At 54.0% G+C, this 13442-nt stretch overlaps 1 protein-coding gene across 1 annotated transcript; it reads left to right on the plus strand.

Annotated features, from left to right (window-relative positions):
• Window positions 1-235: 235 nt before the first annotated feature.
• On the plus strand, window positions 236-8111 carry TRIM11 (tripartite motif containing 11). The gene is given in 6 exon segments (NM_001077920.2): window positions 236-866; window positions 3003-3098; window positions 3548-3778; window positions 5593-5615; window positions 5700-5800; window positions 6294-8111. Coding segments are annotated over 6 exon segments (1407 nt in total). The 5' UTR covers window positions 236-458; the 3' UTR covers window positions 6842-8111.
• The last annotated feature ends 5331 nt before the right edge of the window (window positions 8112-13442 follow it).

The following is a 13442-nucleotide window of genomic DNA, read 5'->3' on the forward strand; positions in this document are numbered from 1 at the left end:
CGAGGTCCGAGGGAGACAGCAGGTACCGCAAAGCCGCAGCACCCTAGAGGCAGCCACGAACTCGCGCACAGATGGCGGCGGCGACGCAAGGTCAGTGGGTGAGCAAGCCTCCAGTTGGGTGCCGCTGGAGGCCGCGTGACAGACCACGGCCAATCCGGAGCTACAGTGGGTGGTTCCAGAAGGGAAGAAAGCTGCTTCCTGCTTCCGCTGCTGCTGAATGTACCTTCCTGCTTGCAAACGGGATCCCTAGGCCCTACCTTCCTGGAGTCGCCGCGTCTCGGAGCCGCACACTCCTCATCCTCGGAATCGAGAGGCCTCGGACCCCGGAGACCCTGCGCCCAGAAGCTCCCCGAATCCCCTGGTGCCCTGTACCGCGCGTCCCCAACCCCTCCCCAGAGTCCCGGCAGCGGCCGCCCGACCCGGCGGAGAACGCGGCCCTCGTCCGTTCCATCGGGGCCATGGCCGCACCCGACCTGTCGACCAACCTCCAAGAGGAGGCCACCTGCGCCATCTGCCTCGACTACTTCACGGATCCAGTGATGACCGACTGCGGCCACAACTTCTGCCGCGAGTGCATCCGGCGCTGCTGGGGCCAGCCCGAGGGCCCGTACGCCTGCCCCGAGTGCCGCGAGCTGTTCCCTCAGAGGAACCTGCGACCCAACCGCCCGCTCGCCAAGATGGCCGAGATGGCGCGGCGCCTGCACCCACCGTCGCCTGTTCCGCAGGGAGTGTGCGCAGCGCACCGCGAGCCGCTGGCCGCCTTCTGCGGCGACGAGCTGCGCCTTCTGTGCGCGGCCTGCGAGCGTTCAGGGGAGCACTGGGCGCACCGTGTGCGCCCGCTGCAGGACGCGGCCGAAGACCTTAAGGTGTGGGCAGGCCCCGGGCAGAGCACGGCTTGGTAGGAGATCGCCGCGGCGCGGGTGGGGGGCCCGGGCCTGGATGGGGCGCAGCCTGCCCCGGGTCTTGTGGGTGTGTAAGAGGGGTGCAGCCTGTCCCAAACCAGCATCCTAGGGGGTTGAGGCACCGCCCACCAGTGAGGCGCTGGCCTAGGAACCTGGGCGGGGAGGGGACGAGCTTTCTGAAGTCTAGGTCCTAAAGAGGCTGTGGGAGGGCTGTCCGGGTAGGGGACTGGGCAGTTTGACCATTGGCAGAGACGGAGCCGAGAGTAGGAGAAAAGTGGGGAGGGAACCTGAGAAGTGGCTGGTCCCAGATGGACGTGCATGGATGTGGACTCTTGAGTTCTCAGAGGCTGGTGGGCAGAGTAGGTTGTGGGGCCCACGCCAGAGCTGACGTTCTGATTAGGCCAGATGGGAAGGCAGCCAGGAAGCTGCTGGAGAGCCCCAGGCTGGGATCAACGTAGGATGGAGCCATTGCTCTGGGAGCCAGAGCCCACCAGTGTTTGGATACTCTGCCAGCAGACAAGGCAGCCCTGCTGTGAGCCCAGGCAGAGAGGCCTTGTTTCTCTGTTATGGAAATGTATTTCTTAAAATCCAAACTTAACACCAGCACTCTCCTCTGCTAAGATGCTCAGGACAAACACTTACCTGGCCAGCTGCCTGCTACCTCCCTGGTCTGTGGGTCGGTTTGCTTCTGAAACCCAAAGTATAAAGTCTGTGGGTGATACCTTTCAAACTTTTTGACTGTGATTTTCATTTCTCTTTGTGGCCAGTGCTATCTGCTGCTGAGGTGCCTCGAGTACACAGTTTAGTCCGCGTTAGGATTGCTGTTCTGTCACTATCATAGAATAAACTTCAGGACAACAGAATAAACCTGTACCGAGCCCACATCACTGGACTTGTGCTCACACGTTCTTGTGGTTTTTTTCGCTCACTTTGAGGCGTAGTATGCACACTTGAACACCCACTCCTTATATCAGTCTGGCAGATTTGCACTCCTGTCGCTGAGGATCCTGGTCAGGGTGTGGATAGTGACCGGAAGAGCAGAGAACGACCAGTAGTTCTCTAGAGGCCTCTTCCAGCTGACCTGATAAAGTCTGCCATGGTAGCCCTTGACCCTCCCTGTCCCAGGGGAGGAAAAGCCTTTTCCTCCAGCATATCACGTTCTGTAACTCAGGCTTGCAAATTAGAGTGACAGAAGAGATCAATAGGTGGAAAGGTGGACTCACCTCATATCGGCAGCTTGCCTCTGGGTGATGAGTGCTCTCCCCTTCCTGGTAAAGGGTAGGCACCTTTGTCTTGGAAAATGCCGAAAGGAGGAGAGCAGAGAGCTCTGCTGTTTGTCAGTCATCTCAGCTCTAAATACTGTAGGTACCATCGTGTCATCTTCTGGGATGTCATGACCCAATCCCCTTCCCTGTTCCGGTGCTTGCTTTTAGTGCTGGGGAAGGTGCCCCGCAGAGGGCTCTGGCGGGTATCTGCACAGCCCGGAAGCCCTGACTACAAAAGGCAGCCTCTCGGGGCCCTGGCGTGTCTAGAACATGGATAGAACAGTAGAAACCCCACGAGCACCGCCATGGTCTCTCTTGTGATAGTCGTTTAGGCCTTATGGCCTAAAGGTGCTGAACGTGTCCTAAACAGGGTTGAAGGCAATGTCAGGCCTAGGCCTGAAATCAGGGCCAAGGAACCGGATACAAATGTAGCCCGTCCCGCCGTGTGTTCCAACCAGCTGAAATCCAGCAAGCCCAGTCCAGGCAGAGAGACGTGACGGGGTTTGGAAGAAAGAAGGTGGTGACGCAGTGAAAATGGTTGTGGGAAAGTTGCCCTGAGCTGAGGGAGGCATGGGAACCACAGAAGAAAGGAGATTCAGCCAAAAGGCAGTAGCAGGAGAGCCACGCTCGTGAGGGCAGTGGTGGAAGGGCCACAGTAGTTAGAGGGCGTCTCCTGGCAAGTTTGGGACTCACCGTGTCCCAGACCCATGTTTCCGCTACTGGTCCCTGCCAGCTGCGTTCAGGCTTAGCTGGAGTCGAGCAGGTGGGAGCAGGTATAAGAGCCAGCCTGGGGGCCTGGCCTGGCTGGAGTCACTCTGGCCTCACCTCCCTGCAGAGCAAGCTGGAGAAATCCCTGGAGCATCTGCGGAAGCAAATGGAGGATGCGCTGCTGTTCCAGGCCCAAGCGGAGGAGACCTGCTCCCTGTGGCAGGCAGGTGGCCAGGCGCCCAATGTGGGCAGGGGTGGGGGGCAGGAGGGCCCCACCACAGGGCTCTGTTGTTAACAGTCAGCCTCACGCTGCTCCTCAGGCAGCACTCTTGCTCCAGACCCCGTGTATAACCCAACTCTGCGTGGGTGTGCCACCTCGGGATGGGTGTCAGGGAGGGCCAGGCATGGGGGGTCCCAGGTGGGGAGGTGTGGGGAGGGATGGGTGTGGGGGCCATCCCAGATTGTGGCCTTGAGGGTTGGGGAAATGGAAATTGGGAATGCATTGGGTGGTAAGGTTGGGATTTGGGGGGATACTAAGTCCCCCTGGATTTGTTGAGTGCCCCTGGTGGTGCAGTGATTTGGGGTCAGGAAGGAGTGGGTGTGGGGGAACCCCAGATGGATTAGTGAGGCTCCAGGTCCCAGGCCCTCAGCCATCCTCCCTGGCCCCCACAGAAGATGGTAGAGACCCAGCGGCAGAATGTACTGACCGAGTTTGAGAGGCTGCGCCGTCTGCTCGTGGAGGAGGAGCAGCTGCTGCTGCAGAGGCTGGAAGAGGAGGAGCTGGAGGTGCTGCCCCCCTTGAGGGAGAGTGCGGCCCGCCTTGGACAGCAGAGCGCCCAGCTGGCCGAGCTGATCACCGAGCTGGAGGGCCGCTGCCAGCTGCCTGCACTGGGGCTGCTGCAGGTGAGCTGGCACCCGTACTGGGAGTGGGCGTGTGGGGTCTTGGGAGAAGGCCAGGCATGGGAAGGGAGAGCCGGAGAGTGGGGGAAACATTGTGCAGAGAAAACCGACTACCTTGATGCTTGCCTGGACCTCCCAGGTCAATAGCTAGTCACCTTCCTGTGAAACATGCAGAGTAGACTGCAGTGCTGAGCTGCATGAACTGCTATTAGTGCCTGTCCTGGGAGGCCTCCTGGAGACTGGCCAGGCCACAGGATGGCTGGCATTCCAGGATCCAGAGCCACTGGGTCACCACCACCGAGCTCTCTGAAGGTTTGGGCCCACTGGGCTGAGAGGAATAGCCAGCAGGTCTCCCACTGTGATTCCTGCATGGGCCCAGTGCTGCCCCTGAGAGTCTGCTGGACTCCTGGCCCCAGCAATTTGTGCCCTCGGGTGGGAGTGAGGACACTGCATGTGCAGTCCAGGGGGCTTCCTGCAGGAGGTGACCCTCCTTGGAGCTTCAGAGCTGAGTGAACCTTTAAGGACCAGCTTCAGGCTGCACCCCTGGGGCTAAAACATTCCTTTGGCCTGTGCTGAGCCAACAAGTGATTTTTCAGCCTGGGAAGCAGGAAGAATCCTGGGCAAGTGTGTGGCGGGGGTTGAGGGAAGTCAGCAGAGGTCAGTGAAGTGGGGCTGGGGCAGGCAGCTGGGGATAATAGGGAGCAGCCCTCAAAGGTGAGTGAGTGGTGCTGGAAAAGCTGCAGGAAGCAGAGGTTCTACAGGGAGGAGAGATTGGTCCAGGAAGTAAGATGAGAACCGCAGATTTATATGAAATGCAATGTGGGGTCTCAGTTGAGATCTCTCAGTGAGGGACTGACCTCAGCTGGCTTGGCTGCATTTCCTGTCCTTCACTCCCTGCTGCCTGTTCCTTACTACCCCATCTGCCCCCCACTGCTCACCACTGCTCCCCTACCTTCCCAAGTGCTCACATCTCCTGGCCTTTGTCATCCTCTTGGTTCCCTGGTCACCTGGCTGGCTGGCTGGCTGCAGAAAAGATGCCCCCCATTCTCCCCCCTACCCCCCGCCTCAACCCCAGAGCTTCCCTTTGCCTGTGCTGGGGGAAGAGCAGCTCTGGATAGCACCGTGTTTACTGAGGCGTGGAGGAGGTCGGGTGGGCTGACCCTTGGCCTGCAGTGTTGGTCAGGAGGCCTGCTGCAGGGAGCGCCTTGGACTTGGGGGGCACAATCGGTTTGTGACACTTAAACTGTCCTCACATATCATCACAAGAGAGAGGAGCATCCAGGCAGAGAGGCCTTTCCAGGAAGGTCAGCTGTGAGTGGGGACTGAGGGATGGCAGCGGTGCAGGCCAGGCTGGAGCTCCTGTAGGACAGGGGGCAGATGAGACCACAGACACCAGTCCACCAGCTGCCTATCTCCTGGGGCGCAGAAAGTGCTCGGCTGATAGAGGCATGGCTCCGGGCTAAGGTGGAGACAGCCTTCAACCCCTGGAGGGTGGGACTCCACCCCACCCCACCCCACCCCACCTCTCCTGGCACCCAGGGGTGCCTAGGGCTCTGTGGGTAAGGGGGCTGGCAGCCAGATCCCCTGTGCCCTCCAGGCATGTGAAGGGGATGCAGCCGGGTCTGCAGGGCTGGACGCGCCCAGAGCAGCTCTGCAGTGACCTCATGCCTGATTCAGGACAGCTCCAGGGTGGTTTCCCACCACATGAGTGTGTGCCCACGCAGGAGGTTTGGGAGCACTCTGGTGCAGGGCCAGGCCAGGGTGAGGGCAGGCCCGAGACAGGAGACGGGTGCTGACGCCGTGTGTCTCTCCCACAGGACATCAGGGACACACTCCGCAGGTAGGAGCTTCGGCCTCTCCCCAGGGAGGGGGGCAGGGTTCAGGCGGGCCCCCCGCAGGGGTGACGTCTGCACTGCCCCTCTAGAGTCCAGGACGTGAAGCTGCAGCCTCCCGAGGTGGTGCCTATGGAGATGAGGACCGTGTGCAGGGTCCCTGGGCTGGTGGAGGCCTTGCGGAGGTTCCGAGGTGAGTGCCGTGCACAGGCCGGGGGGTCCCGCCTGCTGTTTCCAGATCAGAGACGGTGCCAGTCCTGAGCTTCTGCTGGTGGTCTGGGGTAGAACAGCACGCAAGCTCCCGGTTCATGGATGAGAAACTAAGAGGGATCGAGGCCCTTGGGCAGATGAGATAGCAGGTCAGGTCCAAACTTTTCACTGATATATTTAGGAAGAGCAGAAATCCCAGGGCACTGTGTGGACCCCAGGCTTGGGGAGCCTGCTGCGCTGGAACACACAGACAGAAAGCACTCAGGATTTTCTTCTGTCCTCTAAAGGAGGGTGAATCACAAGGAAGCATGAACTACTTTCTAGAATGTTCCAAGATACAACTCAAAGTGGTTGCATAATCTTTTTGAGTGGGAGAAGGGGTGTGGTCGGTTTGTGGTCAGTCACAAGCTGTGATTGTAGGGCTGTAGGGATCTGATGCAGACAGCTGGGAGGGTTGACCGCTGCTCTGTCTGCAGGGGACATGACCCTGGATCCTGACACAGCCAACCCTGAGTTGGTGCTGTCCGAGGACCGGAGGAGCGTGCGGCGTGGGGACCTGCGGCAGGCCCTGCCCGACAGCCCGGAGCGGTTCGACCCTGGGCCTTGTGTGCTGGGCCGGGAGCCCCTGACCTCGGGCCGCCACTACTGGGAGGTGGAGGTGGGGGAGCGGGCCAGCTGGGCCCTGGGTGTCTGCAGAGAGAACGCCAACCGCAAGGAGAAGGGCGAGCTGTTTGCTGGCAACGGCTTCTGGATCCTGGTGTTCCTGGGAAGCTACTACAACTCCTCCGAGCGAGCTTTTGCCCCTCTCCGAGACCCACCCCGGCGCGTGGGCATCTTTCTGGACTACGAGGCTGGACACCTGTCCTTCTACAGTGCCAATGATGGGTCGCTCTTGTATACCTTTCCTGAGACGCCCTTCTCGGGGACCCTGCGGGCCCTCTTCTCTCCTCTGTCTAGCAGCCCGACCCCTATGACCATCTGCAGGCTGAAAGGCGGGCCCGGGGATGGGCTGGCTCCCCAGTGAGCAGGCCTCTCGCGCCCCTTGTCCTGCCTTCTGAGTCTGCGAGATGCTTGGAAAACCCGAGGGGACGGTGCTTGGCCTCTGAGCTATGGAAAGCATCCATAGTGCCACTCAGATCGAGGAGCAAACTGAACTCTGTCACTGCCACTCCCAGGAAGCCATGGGTGAGTGTGTGCAGGCCGGGCTGTCCTCCCCCCGGGACCCTGCAAGGTCATCAGGTGCTGAGACCCCATTCACCAGTGCATCACACCACAGTCCTTGGCGGAGCCCTGAGCCTGGGGCCCTGGTAGCTCTGGTTCCAGGAGCCTCGGCAGCCTGCCCTGCCCAGCTGCAGTCTGAGGTGAGACGAGAGCCTGTAGAATTTACTCAGCCTGCAGTGTGAGCCCCCCGGACCCTTACCCCTTAAGAAAGCTACTATCCTGTGAGACTGCTTGGCCAAGAGGTGGTTCAAAGCCCACCAACCTGACTTGGGGTCTGGTCCAAACTGCTAGGGAAGTCTGTGGTTTTCTCCGATTAACTGGGGGTGCAGCAGAGTCCTCAGGTGACAGGTGATGTGGAAAGTGAGTCACCGAATAAAGGGGTTGATTAACTAGGACACGCAGACGTCCTCAAATCCCCCTGAGTGTGGCCCACCCAGGGCTTCTGGAAAAAGGTCCTTCCCTGGTCCCCAGTGCAGAGGTTCGGTTCTGGGAGTTGTAAGTGCGTGGAAGTGAGTGTGAAGCTCCACAGTTTCCACCTGAGTGGCACTGAGAAGAGCAGGCTGGCCTTGCCCTCTCAAGTGTGTCTCTTCAGTGACCGTGGGGCCATCCCTGAACTCAGAACCCAGAGTAGCACTCCTGCCTGGGGGCGGGGGTGAGGCCACAGAGAACCCTGGCTTACAGAATCCAGGGTTCGTTTTTGCTTTAAGTTTTGACACTTCTTCACCCTTCTCAAGAAGGTGTGATACAGTGTCTCTGCACCCCTCAATTTTGATTAATTGTAAGGGCCACTCTCATAGTAAATAAACCATTTACCATTCTCATAGTAAATAAACTCACAGTTGTCCTTAAGGTTGGAGAGTGGGGAAATCCTCCAGAGAGCCCACCCTCGGGGAGGGATACGGAAGCAGGATGCTCACTGGCCAAGTCAGGGATGCAGCTGCTGCCCACACAAGCACAGCAACTCCCAGATACCCTCTCCATGTTCTTTGACTCAGCATGTGTGTTTATGTCCTGCGGGTACTGTGGGGATTTTTTCCTTTTTACAGATAACCTGATAAACATTTTCTACATTCCACTGTGTTCAATAGCCAGTACTTTTTCATTTACTTATTTACTTACTCATTCTCCCATTCTTGGGCTTTGTGACTATTATACACCACTTCTGAATATCTATAACAGCAGTTCCTTCAAATTACATACAATAGGGGGAAGTATTTTCCCAGTTGAGTCAGGGGTCTGGCCATTTTTTTGTTTTTGGTTAAAAATTATTCCCATATCATTTCCCAAGTAACCGGGCCCACTGCTTCATTTCCTTCTGGAAATCTGAGCATATTATTTGGTTCCTGTCTGGAGAACGATTCGGATTTTAAGGTTTAGGACTTCAGCAATGGCTTTTGGAAACCTAGTCTGCGTAACAGCCTCGTGGGTTTAATGAATGAGCATAGAACTGCTGTCAGGACACTTCTGGCTTTGGCTTTCGAACAAAGCTGAACACAAGTGTGGGGGAGGAAAAATCATTTTCCCCCAACCCTTCTGAGTTCTTGGCTGAGACCTTTAAATAAAAAATAACAGAAAAACAAAAGTTTATTGACTCGTATGCCTCAGGTATGCATAGAAGAAGTCCCAGGAAAATGAGTGCCTTAGAACAGCAGCTTAGATCTCTGGCTTAGATACAACTTCAACAAAGAACAATGTTTATGGAGAAGTGACAAGACAGGGAAAGCAGCCTTAGGCTTCCAGGGGTGGCAAAACGTGCAAGTAAACCGACGGTAGCTAAGGCTAGTTAGTATGCTTTGTTACATGTAGATCCCGTCCCCTCAGTCTCTAAACTGATAGGATCTGGAGTCTCCAAATCTTTCCTGTGGAGGGGGGACAGAGATACCTCTGAAAATGTATGTTCTGCTTTTAAAAGGGGAAAGGCAGGGACCTTATATTTGCTTCTTAAACACCAACAACTCAAAATAATTGTTACCAAACCAAACTTGGGTTGGCTTGCCAATGAGCAGTAAAGCCAGTCCACTAACCCTGGGTATGCAGTATTTATTGTAAAGGCACCAATACAAGGAGGGCAGGGGTCTCTAAAACCCCAAACTCCCCCTGAAGGGTTTCAGCAAGGCATTTTTAAAGGCCAGGTCGGGGAGGGGGCATCTCAGGGTATGCGATCAGCTCATGCACACAGTTCTCTGGTTGATGGTGAGATAGCAGAGTGGCTAATATTAACCAGTCTTAGGCTCCAGTAGGTCTAGGGGTCCAGATCATCAAGTAGTTTCTTCCATCTGTGAAAACAATTCAGGGATTGTGCATCAGTTACTGTTATTTGTCTACTTCAGAGAGGAACCACAGCAGAGGGGGAAGGGTCTGTCCTGAGAAAGCCCTATAGGATCTGCTTGGTTACATAATCTATGGCAAATGAGAAGTTTTGGGGTGACATTCTGCTACTCTCCAGCAGTTGAGAGGGGGAAAAAATGAGCTTCGCTGACACCTATTGGCAAGCAGACTGATTTTCAGCTTTACAAATGTGCCTGCATCCCAGCGGTGCCACCCAGTATTCTAGGCTGAGAGAGACCACAAAGAACATGCAGGCTCATGGACATGACCTGAAACCTAGCGAGTGATGGGTAACAGCCCCTACACGAGCAGTAGAGGTCTACATTGGCACTAGGAGCTCTTACATTGGCAGTCAGTGCTAGCAGCTGGTGGTTCCCACATTAGCAATAAATGATTTACACCAGCAGTTTCCTCCTACACTAGGAGTAGCTGAGGTAAGACTATCAGTTGGTGAGCCCTTACTTGGGTAGTCAGTGAGCATTCTGGAGGACAATAAAGCTGGATGAATGTAGAGTAAGCCAGGGCAGTGTAGCATGCGTCAGCCATTCCTGGGGCTTCAAAACAACCATAAGGACTGCCTTGTTAGCTGCTAAGTCATGTCCAACTCTTGTGATCCAACGAACTAGCCTGCCAGGCTCCTCTGTCCATGAGGTTTCCCAGGCAACAATATTGGAGAGGGTTGCCACTTCCTTCTCCAGGGGATCTTCCTGACCCAGGGATCAAACCTGTGTCTCCTGCATTGGCAGGTAAATTCTTTACCAGTGAGCCACCAGGGAACCCCAAGTATTGCCTAGCACCCCTCTTCCCACATGACTCAGCAGAACAATGGGAAAACAGGAAAAAAGTGAAGATAAGCATTTGGGGGTGAAAGTGAAAGTGTTATTTGCTCAGTCGTGTCTGACTCTTTATGACCCCATAAACTGTAGCTCACTAGTCTCCTCTGTCCATGGAATTCTCCAGGCAAGAATAATGGAGTGGATTGCTATTTCATTGTCCAGGGGGTTTTCCCCTACCCAGGGATGGAACCCAGGTCAGGTCAGTGCTGAAAAGCAAATATTCAGGATGGCGTGGTGGAGACCTCAGAAGTTGGAGGAAGTAGCTACTACAATACTAAAGGCATTAGTAAGTAGTCATGTATGGATGTGAGAGTTGGACCATAAAAGCTGAGCGGTGAAAAATTGATGCTTTTGAACTGTAGTTTTGGAGAAGACTCTTGAGAGTCCCTTGGACAACAAGATCAAACCAGTCAATCCTAAAGGGTCAGTCCTGAATATTCATTGGAAGGACTGATGCTGAAGCTGAAGCTCCGATACTTTGTCCACCTGATGTGAAGAACTGACTTATTAGAAAAGACCCTGATGCTGGGAAAGATTTGAGGGCAGGAGGAGAAGGGGACGACAGAGGATGAGATGGTTGGATGACATCACCGACTCAATGGACTTGAGTTTGATCAAGCTTCGGGAGTTGGTGATGGACAGGGAAGCCTGGGGTGCTGCAGTCCATGGGGTCGCAAAGAGTCAGACATGACTGAGCGACTGAACAACAACAGTTGCTTTACACTGCTGTCATCAGTTTCTGTTGGACTGCAAAGGGAATCAGCCATACATATACATACATATGTTCCTTCTTGGATTCCCATCCCATTGAGGTTACCACAGAGCACCGAGTAGAGTTCCCTGTGCTATACAGTCGGTTCTCATTAGTGATCTGTTTTATACATAATACTGTATATATATCAATCCCAATGTCCCAATTCATCCTACTCCACCTTTCCTCCTTGGTATCCATAGGTTTGTTCTCTACATCCGTGTCTCTATTTCTGCTTTTCAGATGAGCTCATTGATAACCATTTTTTGAGATTCCACATATATGCATACAGTATTTGATTTTCTGCCTTGCTTTACTCTGTATGACAGACTCTTAAGTCCATTGACATCCCTGAAAATGACAGTTTCTCTCCCTTTTATAGGACTTCCCTGGTGTGGCTCAGACGGTAAAGCGTCTGCCTACAATGCAGGAGACCCGTGTTCGATCCCTGGGTTGGGAAGATGCTCTGGAGAAGGAAATGGCAACCCACTCCAGTACTCTTGCCTGGAAAATCCCATGGATGGAGGAACCTGGTAGGCTACAGTCCATGGGGTTGCAGAGTCGGACACGACTGAGTGACTTTGCTTTTTCACGTTTTTCCCTTTTATGGCTGAAGTATGGTCAAAGGAATATTTAAGACAAAAACAGCCCCCCTCGGTCTATATGGGTGGTCAGTCTCTGTCAGGCCCTTTTACTTCCTCTCCTGTACCTCTCAGCGGCATGTAATGTGTTCACAAAGTCAGATTAAAAGACAAAGGGTCCTTTTTCACTTGTTTCCTCCACAGTTACTCGCGTCTCACGGCACGTCTTTGTGGTACCATCCCATTTCATGCCTGAGACAACAGGGTAAGAGAGCTAGGTCTTAAAACAGCTGGGATTTTAAATAACTACTAAGGCCTGAGATGGCTGGATGGCATAACCGACTCAATGGACATGAGTTTGAGTGAACTCCGGGAGATAGTGATGGACAGGGAGGCCTGGCGTGCTGCGATTCATGGAGTCGCAAAGAGTCGGACATGACTGAGCGACTGAACTGAACTGAACTGAAGGCCTGTGGAAAATTCTGAAAGAGATGGGAATACCAGACCACCTGACCTGCCTCTTGAGAAATCTGTATGCAGGTCAGGAAGCAACAGTTAGAACTGGACATGGAACAACAGACTGGCTTCAAATAGGAAAAGGAATAAAGCTGTATATTGTCCCCCTGCTTGAGTACATCATGAGAAACGCTGGGCTGGAAGAAGCACAAGCTGGAATCAAGATTGCCAGGAGAAATATCAATAACCTCAGATATGCAGATGACACCACCCTTATGGCAGAAAGTGAAGAACTAAAGAGCCTCTTGATGAAAGAGAAGAGTGAAAAAGTTGGCTTAAAGCTCAACATTCAGAAAACTAAGATTATGGCATATGGTCCCATCACTTCATGGCAAATAGATGGGGAAACAATGGAAACTGTCAGATTTTATTTTTCTGGGCTCCAAAATCACTGCAGATGGTGATTGCAGCCATGAAATTAAAAGACGCTTACTCCTTGGAAGGAAAGTTATGACCAACCTAGATAGCATATTAAAAAGCAGAGACATTACTTTGCCAACAAAGGTCCATCTTGTCAAGGCTATGGTTTTTCCCGTGGTCATTTATGGATGTGAGAGTTGGACTATAAAGAAAGCTGAATGCAGAAGAATTGATGCTTTTGAAGTGTGGTGTTGGAGAAGACTTGAGAGTCCCTTGGACTGCAAGAAGATCCAACCAGTCCATCCTAAAGGAAATCAGTCCTGGGTGTTCATTGGAAGGACTGATGTTGAAGCTGAAACTCCAATACTTTGGCCACCTGATGCGAAGAGCTGACTCATTTGAAAAGACCCTGATGCTGGGAGGGATTGAGGGCAGGAGGAGAAGGGGATGACAGAGGATGAGATGGTTGGATGGCATCACCAACTCAGTGGATATGGTTTGGGTGAACTCTGGAGTTGGTGATGGACAAGGAGGCCTGGCGAGTTGTGGTTCATGGGGTTACAAAGAGTCAGACATGACTGAGTGACTGAACTGAACTAAGGCCTAATTGTTACACCCTCAGCTTCACTCATAAATGTGTATGCATGCATGCTAAGTTGCTTCAATTGTGTCTAACTCTGTGTGACCCTATGGACTGTCGGCTGCCAGGCTCCTCTGTCCATGGGATTCTCCAGGCAAGAATACTGGAGTAGGTTCCTATTCCCTTCATCAGGAGATCTTCCCAACCAGGGAACGAATTGGCCTTTCTTACATCTCCTGCATTGGTAGGCAGGTTTTTACCACTAGTTCTACCTGGGAAGAAGAAGTGAAGTCGCTCAGTCGTGTCTGACTCTTTGCGACCCCATGGACTGTAGCCTACTATGCTTCTCGGTCCATGGGATTTTCCAGGCAAGAGTACTGGAGTGGGTTGCCATTTCCTTCTTCAGAGGATCTTCCTGACCCAGGGATCGAACCCAGGTCTCCCGCCACCCG

This window comes from Bos taurus, chromosome 7 (genome assembly GCF_002263795.3).
Source record: "Bos taurus isolate L1 Dominette 01449 registration number 42190680 breed Hereford chromosome 7, ARS-UCD2.0, whole genome shotgun sequence".
NCBI lineage: Eukaryota > Metazoa > Chordata > Mammalia > Artiodactyla > Bovidae > Bos > Bos taurus.